Source organism: Polyodon spathula, chromosome 1 (assembly GCF_017654505.1).
Source record: "Polyodon spathula isolate WHYD16114869_AA chromosome 1, ASM1765450v1, whole genome shotgun sequence".
NCBI lineage: Eukaryota > Metazoa > Chordata > Actinopteri > Acipenseriformes > Polyodontidae > Polyodon > Polyodon spathula.
Window position 1 is genome coordinate 28885158 of NC_054534.1, and position 20318 is coordinate 28905475.

Sequence of the window (20318 nt, forward strand, 5' to 3'; positions counted from 1 at the left end):
CACATTTAATTTGTGAGGGGTTCCTTGGGGATAGCAGGCTTCAGTATACATGCACAATACCTTTTTTACGCTACATTTCGCACACAAATGGAAATGAAATATCCACTTATAAAACATAAAACAACACTTCAGTAGGTAACAAGCATAGAATGTACAGAGCGAAGAAGCAATACAGTGAAGTCAATACTTTTCTATTAAATAACCCAGCAAGGATTTTTGAATGCATGTTGTGTCACAAAGTTTCTTGGCTCATTCCAGTCGTGAGGAAGAAAGTGACGGCTCCAAAGATCTAAACAAAAAAAAAATATATTTGCTCTTAATCACAATTAATCTAATGATTGCATATTGAACTTTACAACTGCCCTATACATCACTGAAATATACAGTATTGCTGGTTCCTCTATTCAATGTATATGTAATTTAAGATGTATTTAAGGTGAAAATTATGAAAACTGTAAATTGCAGTTGAAATAAAGTCTACTTTTAGAACTGTTAAAATAAAAAGGCTAGGTATTACATTTGTTTGTTTTGTTTTGCAACAGTTGGCATCTGGCATCTACAGCTTTGCCTGCTCTCTTTGGAATCATCACACGGACACCTTCCTACAACAGATCTGTGCCGGAGATGAAGCTGCTGCCATCAGTTCACTGGAAAGAACTTTGCTTTCTTTAAAAGGTATTCACATTTAATGTTGTGGTTCCCATTTGGCCTATTGAGAAAGTGTTTTAGACTACTGATCAGTAGTAATAGGGATTAAGCCTTTGACAATTCAGAGTAAAAAACTCATGAACATAAAATGCCATCCAATCATTGTATCAGTTTAACATATATCTTCATGATAGTCTTATCTATAGGACTACACTTTTTTTAATGAACTTAATTTTTAGCAGACATGATTTGCACATTTAAATTACTTACGTACCCACTTCCAACATAGCATAAAATCATCACGCAACCTTACAACTTACTAGCTTTTGAGAAATTTAAAAATTGCTTAATTACAAAAATGCACTTGGTCAGTGGTAGACACCATTACGTTCCTTTGAAAAGAACCCCCTAACTGTTATTTTTCTAATGGTTTGCATGCATTGCCTTGAACAGTGCTGTATCCAAATAATATACACAAAACCTTGTTTTGGACAATTATCATTGTATTTTTAAATGTACAGTAGTATTCAGTTGTTCAAAAGCCATTCAATGTAAAAATTGCTGAAATCCATTGATTTCTGAGGGTCTCTTTACACACATTATACCACCTATCCTAGAGTTTATTCAAGATTATTAAAATAAAAATAATGTATTGGTTTAGTTGGGTACGCTTACAAGTAATTTGGCAGTCATTTGTTTTGTAAATAGTATGGTTTTTCTGAGCAAAGGAAAAGGCTTTATAAAGGGAGTTGCTAGTCATACTGAAGTTCTGACTGAATAATTGACTTGTCATGAACATTTATCATCAGTGCTTACCTTAATGTATTGGTAGTTGTTGCTGTTATTTAAAAAAAGTAATCGGCTTTATAGAAAAATTAAAAATGAATAGCAAATTAACTGACAGAAGTTTCAATTGGTGTAATAGCTGATAATGTGTGTGATTTTTGTTTTTTCCAAGTAGTAATTCTGTCATTTGAAAATGCAGTAAATTGTCTAGATTGGAGTTTTTTATATGCTGAATTTTTACCAGGGTGTACATTTTGAAAAACGATGTTCTGAAACTTTCTCAGTAATTGCAGTTCTGTACAGTCTGTCACATTCTGTCACTTTTGAGGATTAATGGTGAGGAGGACACATTGTAACTGTGAAGCCACCCAGGGATTTCAATAATATATGCATGATGAACAGTCCTGGAGTTAAGCCCCCCCCCCCCCCCCCCCCCAGTATGCAATCACTTGGCTCATTAGGACCCCCTCCCTTTGACTTGCATTGGGCCCTTCACTTAAGATTAATTAACCGTTATGTGGCAGCAGTGCTCTATTTTAGAAACTGCTGTATTGTAGATTCATACTTCATATAGTCGTACAAACAGTGTATTTTTTCCACATTCATTTTATTTCTACACATCAGTATATCACATGTACTGTTCTCTTGCACTGGGGATTCTTTGTTGACTAGTTACTTGCTTTATTTTTTTTGATTACAAAAATAAAATGTCTAGATAAAAGCTTCTGAATAAACGTGACTTAACGGAAACATGAGGTAAACAACAAAAAATTCAGAATGCCCTTGTAGACAGATTGATTCAGCTAAGATCCATCTGGAAAATTGTACTACCTTTACCTTGATTTTAAATTAATATTAATATAATTTGGAAAACATTGCATTTGTGTGCACAGATTTGTTTTTTCCCCACTGTGTGTCATCCATTCATTTAAATCTCACTCTGCTTGTGTGTTTAGTCATGCAATAGCTTGTTCAAGGTGGTATTCTCTACCATCGCTATAGCCACTAGTGGATGCAAGCTTTTTCATATATTAATGTTCTTGATAAGGTTTGCTTTTGGTTTCATGGCATGATAAAAAGTTGTTTTTAACTTTAAATTCCAGCCATCTCTATTTTTCCATATTCTATACTTTTCAAACACGGTAAATGGATGTTCAGTTAGAAAGTTAAACACTAAAGGGACTTAATAAAATGTTTGTTTTTCAGTTTTTCGGTACTAGTTTGGGATGGTTAAATAAATTTAAATTCATATATATTCATACATCCAGTTTCTTGCATATGCAAAGAACAAATTTATAGTGCACACAGAATGTTAATATTAATTTCTTTATTATATTTGTTTTAAAATACATAGCGATCTACTGGTTTCGACACAAATGTGCCTTCATCAGGATAGCATATCAAATTCACTCAGGAGTTCTATACTAGTTCCAGTTTAACAAGTCAAAAACAGTTTTTCAAACCACAACAATTGCATTAACTTAATTAATGCATATACAAACATTTATCAATCATCCATAATTAATCACAAATTATCAGCTCCTGGTCATTAATATAATTTCATAATTAAACCACTAAAATTCTAATGTTCTAAAATACATACAAGGAAGAACTCTGCTATAGGAAAGGGCTGTAATCCAATTCATCATTCAAACCAGAAGGGTACAAAGTATTTAATGTCTAAATCCAAAATGATTCTCGTTGTAGAATTATGTTTAAGTGATCACCACCTCGCGTTGGACAATCAACCTCCTCTATCCCCAAGAATCGTAATGTAGGCGGCAAGTCGTGTCTGGATTGTATGTAATGTCTCAACTTAGTGTAATCATTATTTTTAGTTACGATGGCAGCTTTATGTTCTTTAATTCTCTATTTTAATAGTCTTTTTGTCCTCCCCACGTAAGATTTTCCACATGGACACACTAGCATATATACAACAAACGTATTGCAATTAATAAATTGTTTTATTTGATAGCGTTTTCCACTGTGTGGATGACAAAACGAATCAGAGTTGACAGATTTGCAACACATGGCACAATTGCCACATTTGTAATTTCCATTGGTCTGACCGCCAAGCCATGTACTTTGTGATACTGTTTTTAAATCACTATAAACCAATTGATCTCTTTGACTACGAGCTCGTCTAAACACTATTCTTGGAGGAGTCTCCACAAATTGTTTTAAAGTATAATCACTCTATAATACATTCCAATGTTTTAATATAATTCAGCATCTTGAGCTTGTGTTGAATAATCAGTCCTAAAAATTGGTGTCTCTTCAATTTGTTTAACGTTTAAATCAGAATGAACTCGGATCTTGATTTAGTAGCTGCATGATTAATTGCTCTATTTTATGTTCGATACCTCATAACCACATTCTAACAATCTCACAAATTGGCTGTTTATACTGTTAATCAAATGTCTAGGGTGGAAACTCGAAGCTCTCGATGGGGTATCAGTTTCTTTCCTATAGATTGATGTATGTAATAAACCTGAAATCATATTTATAAACATCCAAATCCATGTGTGTTTCATTAAAATACATAGTAAACTTTAGGCTTGCATCTGTACTGTTCATATAGGTATAGAATTTATTAAGCTCAAGCTCCGTCCCATCCCATATCATTAATATATTGTCTGTAAATAGTTTCTATACAACAGTGTGATTTAACAAAAGGGTTCTTGTTGATGTCATCAATGGTCTTCTCCTCCTGTTTACCAACAAACAGATGTACAATTTGGAGCAAATGGGGATCCCATAGTTGTTCCCTTTACTTGTTGATAGAAGTGATTTTCAAAAGTAAAATAATTATTTTGTAAAATTAATTGTCAAATCCTATAAAAAATGAGAGGGGGAAAAACTGTTCTGTCTTCCAAACTAAATGACATAGCTTGTAACCCTGACTCATGGGGAATATTTGTATACAAACTTTCTATATAGACACTAACTAACACACATTTTTTTTTTTTGTACTTTCAATTTTGTAAGACAATTTATGACATCCCTAGAATTCTTTGAATGATGAAAGCTGTGCAACTTTTTTTTTCCCTCAAATATACATCAACAATTGGCCTTCCTGGAGTGTTCTGCATATTCTTGTTTATTTTAGGCACTGTATAAAATACTGGTTTACTTGGGAATTTTATTGACAAATTTAAATTCTTGGCTTGTTATCTGATTATTTTCACACGCCAATTTTAAAATTGTGTCAATGCATTCCTTAATTTGAATAGTCACAAGTCAGTGAGTTTATAATAGTCAGGATTCGTTAACTGTCTTATTGCCTCTAATCTGCAATCATCTAAATCTTGAATTACTGTGGCACCACTCGCTCTTATCTGCTGATCTCTCTTATCTGTAATTAAAACTGTGGAATAGATGGGCAGGTATATCAATGATTTGAAATTTATTTATTTCAGTTTTACGGAAGCTTACGGTGCATGGGTTTGTCGAGCCACATCAGAACATGGAGGTTATGGTAAGTGACGTCAGACAAACAACAACCAGCAACACCATTGTGCTTTGGTTTCACTAGTGTTTGTTTATATATATATATAAGAAATTAAACTTCTGTAAAACATTGCAGAAGTTTTAATTTAAATTATGTATGACATTTTTTTGATATAGCCTAGAGAAGTGTTTGACAAATGGCCCAGAGTAATGAAGCACCAAACATTTCTTGCCTTATAAATACAAATGTGAGCATGCACTTGTTTCACGTAGATTTTAGGAACACAGGAAATCTTTTCTAGCAACTGCTGAAGCAGCTAGTAGTAGATTATTACATTTTTATGCAAATGGCAACAGTTTTATCAAATAAAAAATGTGATGTTCTAGATTGAATTCTATTATTGAAAAGTATAGTACCGGTTGCTTAACGTTTTCAGAAAAAAGGTTGCCTGGTGTTTCATTGCCTTTAGTCTGTGCAGTACTGTATATTGCCAGAAATTGAGTGCCCTTTTTCTCAGTAATAAAGGTGAGTGTTTCATTGATTGTATTCAGATATATGTAAAAATGAAATTGAAGAGGGCATATTTTCACCTTTTTAAGGTTGTTCAAGGCCAAGATTAGTTATGAAAAGCATGTTAAATTCCCCAGACTTAACGCTGGCTCAGAGTTGACCTCATGATCCCATCACACTCTGCCTTTTATAATAATAGTTAACATGGTTCTCTTGAGAGCCTTCGCAGATTAAGCTGTCTGTCTTCTTGTACTTGTACATGTTGAAGAGTTGTCAAACTTATTTAGGTTCTTTCTTTCTATTTGAGTGATGGGGGTCTGAATAAGTTTTTAAAGGGTTGTAGTTTTTGCTTTGCCCTTTTTCAGTAAATTAATTAGCAGCAGATGCAAATATAGATATTTTCATACAAATTTTTTTTTTTTTTTTACCTTAAATCCTCAGACATGGAATTCAGTCCATACCACCTATGTATTAATCTAAGTGTTTTCTATAATTTCTGTCATGAGTGGTCAAAGGAATTCCATTGATCTGCAGCTAGTATACTTTGCCAGTACATTACCAGCGATAGCTGCTTGCTGTAGTATCATTTAATCTCCTTGTAATTTAAAATCAAGATATAAATAGGGTGCAACATTTAAAAAGAGATTCTACAGATCTAGTCATTTGTCATATAAATCTAAATTGGTATTCGTGATGGATGGGTGATTATTTAAAATGTGTGAGGGATTGATTCAAACATGAAAATATGCAAACAATATTAGAATACTTTTTTTTTTTTTTAATGTTTATATCCAAAAACACGACACATGTTACTGTACTGGTTGTAAGTACTGTAGCAGCAGGTATTGCTTTAGGTCTACTGCAATAGGTCTCAGTGAGAGGGAGCTGATCACATTTGGTCTCAGTGAGAGGGAGCTGTTACCAGGTGGAATACTGCTGCATGCACATTGTACATCAATTATCCATGGTGTCAGCAGGATGTTTCTTTTAATCCTTTACTGCAACCCTAAGTATTCACTAGTGCATGTTTAGTACTTTTATTCCGAAGTATATCTTAGTTCACTGTTAAAGCATTACAGTAGGGACACACCTCATGTAGCTGGTTTGGCTGTGATCATATCTATTGTTCAGTGTGTTTCTATAACCTTGAGAATTCTGCCAATCCATCTGTGTTGATAATTAAAGACAGGTAAATTCTTACTAAAATCTGGGAACTGTGCCAACCAATGGAGATTCTGGAATACTGCTTGTTCGAGTGAGTAGAGCCCCAGTGGTTATTGGCTGCTGTCACGTGTCAATCAGTAAATTCTGTCCCGTTCATGATGAGCTTTCTTTTTTAAATTGAAACAAGCTAACAATCTCATCAGGAACATATGACTTATTTGGGTAAAAGTACTCTAAATAGACCAGATTTCACGGTGCAAAATGAATTTCACGGTCTGTGAAATAGGTAGGGCCCTAATCATGGGAGACCCATACAAGTCCGCAATAAGAATGTGCTGCTTTTTAGTTGGGTTTGGAAAGTTATTGTTAATTGTTTTTTCAAAAGAGCCAGACCCCCAATTACATTTGTCTCCCCGCTCAGCTTTGTTCTTTGACATTTATTCTGAAGACTCCAGAAGGACAGGCTTTGATGATAAAATAAATCTCAGTGTGGGTTCATCTTTGGTGACTGATGATAAACAATATCAATCTTTATTCTTAGCCTGCAGTAGGTTTCAAGTACATCACGATTTGGAATAGCCTCAGGCCTATATCATTTAATAACAAAATTGGTGGATGATCACTTCAGAATGGATTTGGCATTTGTTTAAATGGAAGTTAACTTGAAGTTAAATGGAAGTTAAGGCAAGCTGCTGAATAAAGACACGTGTGTAAAGGTTGTTCATTTCAAAGTGACTGAGCATTCTGCGCCAGTTCCTTACAGGTCAGGCTGGTCAGAACCAGAGAGGTTCCCAAAGTGCTCCATATTTTAGGGCATCGAGTCAGATTTTTTCCATTCTATCCACAAGGAGGGGTGGGGGTGGGGGGTTGGGTTATCCTCAATAATGAAAAATGAAAGTGTGAATGTTTATACCACCATGTTTGATTTTATTGTTTTGTTGTAAAAAAATTATACTGCAATGCTGATGCATGGTTTTGCTAAACATGTGTAATTTAAAACAAACTATTTACTAAGTGTTGATTTTGACAAAATGTTGTCAGAACCCGCCCAAGACAGAAATACCACATGTATTTTCCTTCCTGGTGACTTCACAAATAAAACATTTAGCTCAGGATCCAGTGTAAAATGAGACTTGTGTTAGTCAGACATGCATTTTTCTTTCTTTTTTCCACTTGAAGAAACAAATAGAAGGGTCTGGCAGGTGCAGTCAGATAACTTGCAGGAGATCACATTGTGTGACAATTGGCCTTATGGTTTTAGTCAGAGTACAGCAACATGACACCGGTTACCGTGGTAAATTTATTTTCTTTTGATAAAAATTTTGTTCTTTTCATGTTGTGCCTATCGAGTTGTAAAAGCTTTTTTTTGTTGCCTTGTTGTGGTAATAGGATTTATATTTTTTTCTGTATTAAGATTAAACACATAGCGTTATTGATTCAAATTTGGTACAGAAGTGATTTTTTCCAAAACTAATTTCAAGGATTTTCCAGTAAAAATAAAATAAATAAAATAAGATACATTGCAACATTGTTTAATATATCTATGATACAGATCTCACATCACAGACCTTTCAGACTGTTAGTTGTGTTCTCTGTTAAAACATTACAAGAAGATATATTCAGATGTTTCAAAAATAAAATATTAAATGAATGCCTACAAATGTTTCTCTGCTTTCTTTTAGGGGTTCCTCAATACAGTTTTTGAGAGACTAAAACAGTTCTTGGAGTGCTGTAAGTATAAAATAATTTGCCTGTCAAGTATGAAATGTAACCATTAGCTAGTATTAAATACCGTCTAACCTGAATACATATATCAAAGCTGCTCGCAGTGCCTGTGATCCAGTCGCCCCCGCCACCGCCCCCGAGGGCATAAAAAGACTGCTGACACAGGCATCATCGTGATTTTTTCCTTTCACCAACCTGAAGCAAGGAGAGCGATGTACGGACAGATAAGTGACACACTTATATCTGACTTTTTTGCTTCTGTATTACACTTCTTGCGATTATTTTACGTGTTTATATTGTTTTTTCTTCCACATATTATGCACTCAGCAGTGGTTTTTGTCTAAGTTCCTCAACGTCTTTTTGCCCCGCGTGAAGATGGCAGCTCTGCTGCACCTTCCCTGAGATTGAACACCTTAAGTCGGCTACTTGTGCTCTCTCTTAAGCTGCTAGCTTCAGCTGAAGCTTAAATAAAAAAAATCACTTGTTATAAAAACTATATTAAAATAATGGTAATTTTTTGGGTTACTGTATTGTGTGAGGAAAGTATGTTTTCTTCGTGTATTTAAATTTTTTTCGACAGAAATACTAACGCGGCTGCTGGGCTCAGCTGTCTTGCGTTAGACTGAGTCAAGCTGCTTGCAGTTTTTCCCCCACAGTGTCTCATTGCCACATTAAGATCTGCTTGCAGAATTAATGTGTAGACTGTTAGGGCTCTAGCAATAGGTTTTCCTCAGTTTTCGGTTAGTTGGTTAAACAAGAGCGTTATAGATGGGCACCCCTATATTTGCTCCCATGGCAACTGTAGGTCCTAGACCTGCTCCTATTCCCGCTTGTAGAATGAACAGGGTTACCTTACTGATTCACTAACAGTTTCTGGACTCTGCTCGGCTTCAGGCCTGACTGCTCACAGTCTCTCCCGCAGTGTTTTGCTGGGACATTGTCTAGAATGACAGAGGGGACGTAGGGGATGTTGAACCTCCATTGTGCATAAATGTACTTACCCTGTACTACAGGCACCAAACCGGTGCCAAACTGTATTGCTTGTTATTCCAGCCCACCTGTCTAGTACCATGCAGGCCTTGTTGACAGTCCAGTTAATGTCTTTAACAAGCTGAGACAGCAACTGTAGAGTTTTTTACTCAAACCGCTTTCTGCGAGTTTTGTACGCAATTTTCCAAGTCTGTGTCTGTAGGAGCTGACATTCCCGTACTGAGGACGTGGGGGCAGATGGCACATCCCCTGTGATTTAAGCTGTCCCTGTAATGACAGAGCTTATGCCATTGGTCAAGAGGCCACTGTGGTCTTGCCCTGTTGCGTTACTGCTCAGCAGCATTGCTGCTTGAGCTATACACTACTGTACCAACCCAGTGCTACAGGCACTTCGCCGGTACCAAACCAACCCGTACAGTCCTGGTTCTGACCTGCTACCGACCGGGGTTTTACAATCCCCAATCTGTGACTGAGCAGGCCTTGTTGACAGCCCAGTTGCTTGCTATTGCATGATGACTGGGTTTTATCCCTATGACATATGCAAGGCCAGGCAAGCAGATGCTCTTCGTGCCTGAGGCAGCAGCATGCAAAGGAGGCACTGATAAACTGGATTTTCTGCAAGTTTTGTGTGCATTCTCCAAGTTTACGTTGGAGAACGTTTCTCCTGCAGCTGTTCAGAGTGCTCTGAGTCCCTCACCTGTTCAGTGCTCTTCCCCATCGCCCTCTCTTAGAAGAGGTGGTTGCGTCCAGCAGTTTCCTAAAGGCACGCATGCCTGATGAGGAGAAGTTTTTTCGTCTGATTCCAGCCTGCTACTGACCATTGTTGACATCTCACGTCTGTTAATCACACATTTTTACTGCTTTATCAGTGAGATGGCTACTGAAAACATGTCAAACTAAGATGAGGAGAAATAACAGATTATTTTCATGTGATTGGAGAGGTTTCCAAAGAAAACCATGATGAACAAAATACAGATATGTCGACTTCTTTACAAGAAATAAGTAATGAAGGTATGTCAGAAGATGAAAAGATGAAAACTTTGAGAAGGGGCTATGTTTGTTACAGCATGTTCACAGTTGTAAGTAGCAAAAGAACATACAAGTTCAACCAATAGTAGCTAGAAGTTTGACTTTCTTTTTTCTTGTTAAAAAAAAAAAAAAAAAAAAAAAAAAAAAAAATCAATGATTTGCACGTTTTGTCAGGATGCAGCGGAACTGGTGGCAGGCAAGACTGCATTTTTAACAGGGAGCCAGAAGTTTAAATGTGAAAATATCTTGCGTATTGGGCACTATTATATTAAGTCCTGCTAGTAATTGTTGGTCATAACACAAAATGGATCGCAATGTTTGGTGTATTAGCCACCACTGATCTAAGGGCACCCTCTTAGTGCAAACAGCATGCCAATCTGCGCCTTGGCTTAGCTTTGGGTAATGCCACCAAAAGGAGAGGCAGTCACCATGAACTCTTCCAGCCTTGGCTGGGGCACTGTGTAGAATGGCACTCCACATAATGGTTTGGAACTGCAGGCAGTTTAACTGATCTTGTAGCATTGTTGCTGAGGGTTTGAGGGAAGCATGTGCTTGTCCGTGTAGACAACACAAAAGTGGTGGCTTACGCCAACCACAACGGTGGCCTCTGGTCGCTTAGTCTCCATCACGTGGCCTGTAAACTTTGCTCTGGGTACACGAGAACCTACCATTACTACGGGCAGTACATATGCCCAGAAGGGAAAAACTGGGCAGCTGACCTGTTCTCAAGGAGGGTCCCAGCGCCTCAGAGTGGAGGTGAACCCTAAGGTGGTAGCCTCATTTGATGGAGACCTCTCTTGCCTCATAAGAATCAACCCACTGTCCCCGCTGGCTCTCCATAATAGGAGACGGGGACCTCCTGGCGGTAGATCCCTTGGCACACCACAGCTCCTAAGCGACCAGTCGTGGAGTCTGCCCAAGTGCCATGATCTGCTCAGTCAGGCACGGGAGACCTTATGGCATTTGACTCATCGATCCTGTAGCTCAGGGTCTGGGCCCTGAACAGCGGCATTGAGCTGTCTGGGTCTGTTGAATAGGGCTATTGACTGCAATTTTGCAGGACCTGTTTGAGAGGAAATCCCCCTCTACATTAAAGGTCTATTGGGCAACTATTTCAGCTTGCCATATCAAAATTGATTTAGTTCCCCAAGGAGCTCAGCTTCCTGGCCGGGGAAAAACATTTAAAAGTGGTTAGGTGGCGTCGGCCTCCTATGAAGGACAGTATTCCTCGATTGGAGGGTAAAAGTGGTCCTCAATGCACTCTTGAAGCTTCCATTTGAGCCTACGCATTCTCCTAGGTCAAATGTTATCAGTCAAGCAACTGTTTGCTTGCTATCACTTTCGCGAAGTGGATGAGCGAGATGCAGGGTTTCTCCTTAGTGAGAACCTGTTTAATTTTTACAGAAGCCAGGACAAGGGTTACACTCTGTACTGATCCTGCCTTTTGCCGAACACCATCGGCAGTCCATGTCAGCCGATCTGTGGATTTAGTGGCTTCTTTTCACCTCCTTCCAGTCTGACAGAGAGCTGCAGGTCCACACGCTTTACCCAGTGTGGGCCTTGGCATGTTATGTTGACAGGATAAAAGGTGGAGGCAGTCCGGATGATATATTGTCTGTTCTGGAACAAAGTCCTGTGATCAATCCCCTTCTAGACAGAGGCTGTGCAAATAGATAGCGGACTCGTGCAGAACTGCCTATGAGCTCTCCAACTTGCCCCCTCCAGAAAAGCTCACTGCTCATTCCTTACAGGGGTATGGCAATTTTTTGTGTTTTATTCCAGGGTGCATCTGTCAATGACATTTGCAATGCAGTGGTGCTACTGTCCACACCTTGGATAGTATGATCCATGATTGCAGCAGTCCTGAAGGAAAAATTATGAAGATGCTTGTGTCGGCTGACTTTTTATGCCTTTGGCGGTGGGTGCGACTTTGTCACAGGCAGTGTGTGCAGCTTTGATATATCTGTTCAGCTTAGATGGTATTTAAGGTTAAGTACCAATGAGGTAATGGTTACATTTCAATTTCATGGAAATGGTTATGATATTAACCTAACGCTCTGCATCATTTTTTTATTTATAATAAAGAACTAAATATTTAGCTGTCACAATTGAAAGGAATTTAAAGTCAGAGCATTTAAGGGTGAATCTGGGTATATCTTCCAGTTTATTAGTTTGCGCTACGAATTAGTTTGCTTTTTTTAAACAAGGTGCTGTTCTTAACCATCCAACTCTCGTCTTTCTTCACTCTCTTCTCCTTTACTACTGTGCAATCACTCTCTTTACAGGTACTAAAATGTAGCATTGACATGCTAGAAAAAACTCAATGAAATGAATTCCACAAAACAAAGTGGGCTGTTAAATGCTTAAATGAATGACTTTCTGAAAATTAAATATACAAATATACTGAAACACATTTTAAGCAAGGTTTTTATATTGCATTTACTGACACACAAAAAAAACAACTTAAATGTTTTACTTGAATATTATTTTATGTTCATAGGGACTATTTTTGTTTGTGGAAGGTTATACTTCTAAATGTTAAGATTTCTCCTTTCTGGCTAACAACGCACCAAGAACTGACAATATCCAACACAATCCATGCCCTCTTGTGCCTTATTGCTTAATTATATTCTCTGTTTTCAACCAGACTCTGGTGCAGAAAGAATGTTTTATAATAACTTATTTTTTTCTTTCCTATAGGCAGACAAGTTGGCCCAGACAGCAACTGCAGAGAAAAGCTAGAGAAGACCATTTTACTATATACAAAAGTTGTAAGTGACCAGCAAAATAAATAAATAATGCAATACATGAAATTCTTATCATACTTGTAATAAATCATTTCTCTGCTTATGTTAGCAAGAGAACTGGGTGTAAAACATAACCACATTAGACTTCTTGTAGCAATGTACAATTTCTCCATCTGTCCATGATTTGTGTTTGATTTAGTTACTGTCCATGATTTGTGTTTGATTTAGGATTATATTGAGTGATTTGAAATAGGCAGTATTGTAATACATCAGCACTTCAAAATTACAAATAACAGTGATTTATGGTTTCTGGAGCATTTTGACCTGAAGTAAATGTGATGGGATGAAAATTAATCCTTTTCGACTGTTGGACTGTCATGGTGTGGTGTGGTGGACAAGGAATGCGCTTTTGAAAGTAATATCTCACTGTTGCTATGCTGAGACTTTACTGTTTGTCAGAGTTTAATGCTCTCTGCAGCATGTACTAGACATAATAAACATACTGAGCTCCATGGTAGGATTAGAAAATATGACCTTTCCCAGTTTTAAACTGGATTTTGCGGTCATCATTTTACCGTTATCGTGTTTTAGTTTATAAACATTTCCTTTCTGGGGTATTTCATGGCAGCTTAATGGTTGATTAAAATAACCAGTAGAAGCAGTTCAAAAGATCACATTGGATGCGTTGTTTCATGGCCTACAGTGTTTTAGGAAGGAAATTACTTACAGTTGACTTTTGAAGTTCTCTCTCTCACTCTCTCTCTCTCTCTTGGAAATGTATAATTTCTAGTAATATCTCAAAAACAAAGAATTTTAGAAAAAATCCTGTCTAGCACAAGTTTTGTTTTTTTGCAGACAAAGCAACAAAGCACAAAAGTACAACAGTTTGCTGTTACTATATATTACAGGTTTACTGCATAACTTTACTCCAAGAAAAGTGTGATGTGAATGTGCTGTTGCATACAGGGGTATGTTTGCATTCAGCAGCTGCATGACGTGTTTAGTGCGTGCGGCACCAGTAATTTAGGGAGTTGAGAGCTGCATCAAACATGTCCTTGTTATTAAATACAGCAGTTCCATTCAATACCAGATTTGTGTCTTTTATTTAAATAAGAATTGGACACATCGGAGGGATGTAATAAAACGGATGTGCGTCTGGGCGGGTATAAGATTCGGATTCGGTTCACCAAATGCTAAGTATTGGGACGAATCCGGACCCGGCTCAAAATTAGGTATTCGGGCGGAAACCGAATCCTGGATTCGGTGCACCCCTAGATATTGCTGAAGGTGCCTCAACTAGCTGCTATTTTAATTTTCCTTGTCTGGGTATGAATACTTTTGAATTGACATTTTTGAAGTTTTGCAAAAAAAATTGTTGAAACAACAAAAAAATTATTCTTGTAACTTTTATTCATCATCCATTCATTTTATTTCTTTTTCTTTTTTTTTTTTTTTTTTAAATGCTTTACTGCCTAATGGAATTTGTATATGCTGTAAATGAATGGATTTTGTACATTTTTACAATATTTTTATGTAAAAAAATTGCTCCTACTTTTCATGTAAAATGTAATATCTGCTGTACATTTATAAATGCATATGTATATTTAAGCATTTATATTATAGTAGTTATAACAATCTGTTTGGTAACCTTGTTGTGACCACCTATCATTGTCTGGTATGGATTACTTGTTTTGCTCCTAGATGGCTCGGTAGATTTGTTTTATTCAGGTGATGTTGCTTTTATAGGCGACTTAATATACAGAGTGATTAGAAAGTAAGCTTACCACATCAACGGACTGTATTATTGATGTGGTAAACTTACTTTCTAATCACCCTGTACATATAGTAGAGGTGGAGGTTACCAAATAATCTTCTTTTTTTTCTTTTTTCTGGAATGCAGCTTTTAGACTTTTTGGAGTATCACCCATACCCTTTCATCCCCCTGATTCAACGTTCTCTGGAGTTTGCTGTCAGCTATGTTTTCACAGAGGCTGGCAAGGGAATTACATTTGAGCGGTTCATAGTCCAGTGCTTGAACCTGATTAAGACGATTGTGAAAAATGATGCCTACAAGCCTGAAAAGAACATTGAAGGTACCTTTCAAGGCAGAGCCATGCATTTCATTGCTTTGATTTACCTCCTCTGGCTCATGCATGCTTTTTTTCTCAGGCTTTGTTTTAAAGTCAGCTTATCAGGATGCATCTACAGTTAATTGGTACATTGGAAAGCAATTTCATAACTTGGTACACAAGTGGGGATGCTGCCAAATAATGTCTTTTGCTTTAAATACAGTTTTTATTTCTTCTTGCATTAGTACTCCTGTCATTTTGAAAGAAAATTGACTCTAGAGATTGGTGTGTTTGTGAAAAAAGACATTTTACACAGCATTGGACTGAGGTGGTCTTCCTTGAATAATAATTATATTGCCTTAACAATATTGGTGCATGCAGAAAGAAAATTGCTACTTCAAGAATACAGCATTGATGCTTTATATAAATCTTCCTGTAACTCTCAAGTGTTAAACAGTTTTTTGTGACTACCGTAAATCCAGAAATATTTGCGACTCTCTTTTATTATGCGATTTCCGCGTATCAAAAATAAATTGCAAACAGTTTTGGCGCATCTATAAATGCTTCCAATGGTTGAGTCATACGAAATTCATCCGACCACTAGAGGGCTTAAGTAACCGACAGTACGGATATTGATGTGGACATGAAAACATCCGCAATAAAGCCAAAGCATGCAAACTGGCTTATGTCTGTTCTCCACAAACTAGGAAAAACTATCAGTATCTTAATTTTCCTTAACTGCACTCAATATCTTTCGGGGATATTGAGTGCAGTTAAGGAAAACCGCACTACCAGCACAAGCTTCGTATTTGGTACAATTTAGACTATCTTCTAAATAATAGCTACTGTAAATGTATTCATTTTCATGTTTTGCTACAGTATAGTATAATTCTGTAAAATCCATGTTCTAACATGTAGGTGTAGGTGGCTGCTTTTTATTTATTTATTTATTTTTTTTAAAGCTTTTTACCACATAGCTTTTCTGTGACCCTCTCTGTTGTAAATTAAAAAAAAAATAGAATGTTTGGTTTTAAGATGCTATAGAAAAAAAAAACTGTTTTAACTTTGTTAAATAGAAGTATTTCTGTTGATTTTACTATGGTATCAGAATTTTCATTGTTCTGTTTTGGAATTATTATTGCACTAGAAGGCTTGTCAACTGCATACAGCACTTTAATGTCTCCTGAAGTTGTTTGCGTAGCCCTTTTATTTGTGATTATAGTCACTGGATCTAAGTGGCAGCTGATCTAAATATCACAGCTGTTTTTAAATAGTTAATAAAGGGCCTGGTTACGGAAAAAAAACAACCCTAAAGAGACTGATCTGCACTGTAGTTTACACTGTATGTTTGCCTTTTTTTTTTTTTTTTTAATAATTTAGATAATTCTACATCTTCTAAATTTGAAATAAGTTGTTACACAATTGGACAAGCTGTGACTTTATGTGGGTATGATTCCATCAACAGTGCTTTTTATTATTCTTTAAGTTATCCTTCTATTCATTAAAATGGTGTTCCTTTTATCAGATAGCAAGCCAGAAACTCTTGAAGCTCACAAGATAAAAACAGCATTCTTCACCTACCCGACACTGACTGAGATTTGTAGAAGACTGGTGTCTCACTTCTTCTTGTTAACAGAAGAGGAGCTTGCAATGTGGGAGGAGGACCCTGAAAGTTTTGGTAAACAATTACACAACTGAAGCAAAATGTACAGGTGCCTGCAATCGCAATACTGTTGGTGATGTGCAGTATGAAATAAAACGAACAGTGATTGTAAGTGCCTATGTATGTTGCAGCTAAGGCATACGCAGTTAGACAGTAAAAATGGGGAGCCAACTCCAGGACCGATTGGAATCCACAGTATAGCAAGGGGCGACATAACGAGGGGTGGGTGTATATGTACTTATTATTTACATGTTTCTTTTGCGTTCTGAAAAAAATATTGCAAAATAAACTGTATCGTCCCAGCCTTAAACAGTTGTAAAATTAAATTTTCAATGTTACAGATATAGCAGCAAAGTACATCCCAGTCAGTAGCTGGTTTGTGGCACTGCTGCAATAAGTAACTCGGGAGATCCACACAGTTCACACCATATTTCTGTAAACATGTGCCAGTACATGACAGTGCGTCCGCATTGCAAAAGGTAAAAGTAACCTTTAACCTGGCATAGCTGTGCTTCGTTGCATTTTGTGATTCGTCGTCCTGAAACTGTCTATCAACAAAAGGACTTGCTTTTTGAATTGCACAGATTAAGATGATGATTCTGCATGCTAAATAAAGGGCACCTTACTGCACAGTACATCAAATCCTCCATTATGATTTTTCTTTTTTTAGTACGAGGTGGTGTGTGTAAAATTTGATTTGTTTCGATAATAAAATTATGACTGCCATCTGGATTTCTGTTTTCTTCTTTAGCAGTGGAAGAGACAGGTGGGGACTCTTGGAAGTATAGTCTCAGGGTAAGTTGAGATAAAAAATAAATAAATAAAAAGTTTGTAGCTAGTTCACAGCTGGGTGGTACTGATACTGCCACCTATTTTTTTATGGTAACACTATCTCCAAAAAGCTGAAGAGATTACCTTTTAACTAAAGGTGTGTGTTGATAAAATTTGGCAGGACAGGTAGTGATTCGTAATACAACCAACATAGGTATGGCGCGGCATGTAGGTATAAATCTACATGCCAATCATGATTTGCTGGAATCCTTTCCCTGGAATACCAGTTCCCAAAAATACCTACTCATATTACAAAATGTATATTCATAGATTTACAGTTTTATTTATTTATTTTTTTATTTATTTTTTAAACAGCCTAGTACAGAAGTTCTGTTTTTGGACATTTTCCACAATTATAGTCAGACGCTGACTCCTCTTCTTTTAGAGATGGTTCAAAATTTGCATGGTAAGTTGTATTTATTTTTTAAATTTGTATTTTAATGGATATCTGTTGCGTTGATGTTTGAAAACAGGAATGAAAAAGCACACTTTTTTTTGTATGGATCCGTTCACTTGGCTTTACAAATTTAAAAAAAGTAAAAAAAAAAAAAAAAAAAAAGTGGAGTAATAAACAAAGCTGATACGTACGTACCGTCAAAAATCTTCTTAATGTTCCACTCCAATTAAAAAATACCTCAAGTAATTGCCTTTTTATTCTTATGGTTTGCTTTCTTAGAGAACTTGGTCATTGACATTTGGAAGAGTACATTTTTTAATGGAAAGTGTTTTGATTAACTTATTGCAACCAATTAGGTTTATAATTGCATTGATTCAAAGTCACTGACTCTTGGAAATATGTTAGAATAGAAGAGATGAGTAAGTGCAGGATTAATGAGAAGGGGAAATTGGACCCAACTATACATCTTTATTTTGTTTTCTATACCCTTTTGTATAAATCAGCATACACTTAGGGACCAATTCTGATACCTCCAAATAAAAACAGGCGCTAAATATCTGCAAACTGAGATGTGTGCTTCCGGAGGGTACAAATAAGACTAACCTGATCAGTGTTGTATTGTTACTCAGGTTGTATCAGTGATACAGTCCAATCATTGCGCAGAGTAAACCGATTCTGCCCATCTCCTCCCATGCAGATTCTATTGCTTCCAATGTGTAATTTGTTCCAAATTGACCAAGGGACTATCTTTGATCTCTAATGAGGCTTTGGTGTACGCCTTCATAAAATTACAACTTCATTTAAAAATACAAATTGGATGCTTTGAGTTTATAAAATGGAAGATATTACAGAGATAGGGACTTTCTGCTTGGTGACTTTTAAAGAAGGAAGATAATTATCCACTTCATAGTTCAAGGCTGTATGTGAAATATGACATTTTTGGGAACTTAAAATGAAGCTTTAACCTTTTTCATAACACTGTAAATGGAAGTCTGTGTCTCTGGTGTAATCTGTATTTTATTGTCCATTCCAGGACCGACTAACGTGGAGGATTCTGCTCATCTGCTGATTAAAGATGCTGGTATGATTTACTTGTATTTTGTGATCATACAGTATATGTTTTTAATTGGTGTGTGCGTAAGATTTGTTTGTTGGTATGTGGATGTCAGTTATGGCATTTGTTTTATTTATTTATTTATATTATGTTTCTTAAATTGAATTTAAAAATATATATATATTATTTGTTGGTTTTGTGTTTCCTGAGGTAGACACACCTTTGTACATTTTAGGGTATTAAGTGATTTTATGGTCACTTGTTATGATAAATTATACACACTTTATAATAATTATTACTGAACCAGATTAGCTCTTGTTATAGCATCCCATCAATCTCACCAGAATCCATTTTATGACCTTGAGGGCATTAATAAGAGTATATCGTTAGGTTATTACCATAACCCTGGTTCTCTGAAAGAGAATGACAACCAGTATCGAATGGGAAGAGCCTCTCTGACCATCACTCTGAGCAAATATGCAAAAGCTACACTATCAGGGCCCTGCTGTGAGGGGGAAGTCCCTCCCACCTCCTGCTGAAGAGGGACGTCCTCACAGTAGCACATTGCCATTTTCTTTTGAAATCGGAGCTCAGCTGGGGACACAACCTTGAAAGATATTGGTTGTCATTCTCTTTCAGGGAACCATGGTTATGGTAATAACCTAATGTTCCCTTTCAATTTGAATGACAACTATTACCGAATGGGGGGAAAAAGGATGGGTTTGTTCTTAATGTTACCCTCGAGTCACTTCCAGTGAAAGCCATACATGTGTCATCGATGGACAGCGCACTCACTTACTCATCTGGCAGACGCAATGGCTATTAAATGCCACTTTCAGTGAAACAGGGCGCAGTTCTGCTGACGCCATGGGCTAAAATGGGGGACCCGTAAGGGCCCGCAGTAACAGTTCTAGATCCCACTTGGGGACCATACTTTTCATGGGAGGATGAAGCCTCCGAACCCCTTTAAGAAATTGCACTGCCAGGAAATGTACCCCCAGGGACACAGTCAGTTTTGTCATGGCACACTGATATTGCTGCCAGGTATACCTTCAAAGTGGACGCTGATTTCCCTGCGTCAAACAGGTGTTGTAAGAAGGTTAGTATCGTCTCAATCTGGCAAGTCACCGGATCGTGACCTTCGGCAAGGCACCAGTCTTGGAAAACTTTCTATTTATCCGAGTACTGGGCTCTAGTGCTCGGCGCCCTAGCAGACTGTAGTGTTTCTACTTCATCGACCAGAGCTGGAGCTGG

The 20318-nt window shown here is 37.0% G+C and overlaps 1 protein-coding gene across 1 annotated transcript in view; it reads left to right on the top strand.

Moving 5' to 3' along the window:
- The window catches only part of LOC121316904 (importin-11), a 174426-nt gene that overhangs the window by 30341 nt on the left and 123767 nt on the right, over positions 1-20318 (top strand). The window contains exons 6-14 of the mRNA XM_041252240.1: positions 543-675; positions 4854-4912; positions 8242-8290; positions 13004-13074; positions 14951-15143; positions 16645-16797; positions 17534-17577; positions 17929-18019; positions 19044-19091. Coding sequence (XP_041108174.1) covers positions 543-675; positions 4854-4912; positions 8242-8290; positions 13004-13074; positions 14951-15143; positions 16645-16797; positions 17534-17577; positions 17929-18019; positions 19044-19091 — 841 coding nt within the window. The remainder of the gene's footprint in view (positions 1-542; positions 676-4853; positions 4913-8241; positions 8291-13003; positions 13075-14950; positions 15144-16644; positions 16798-17533; positions 17578-17928; positions 18020-19043; positions 19092-20318) is intronic.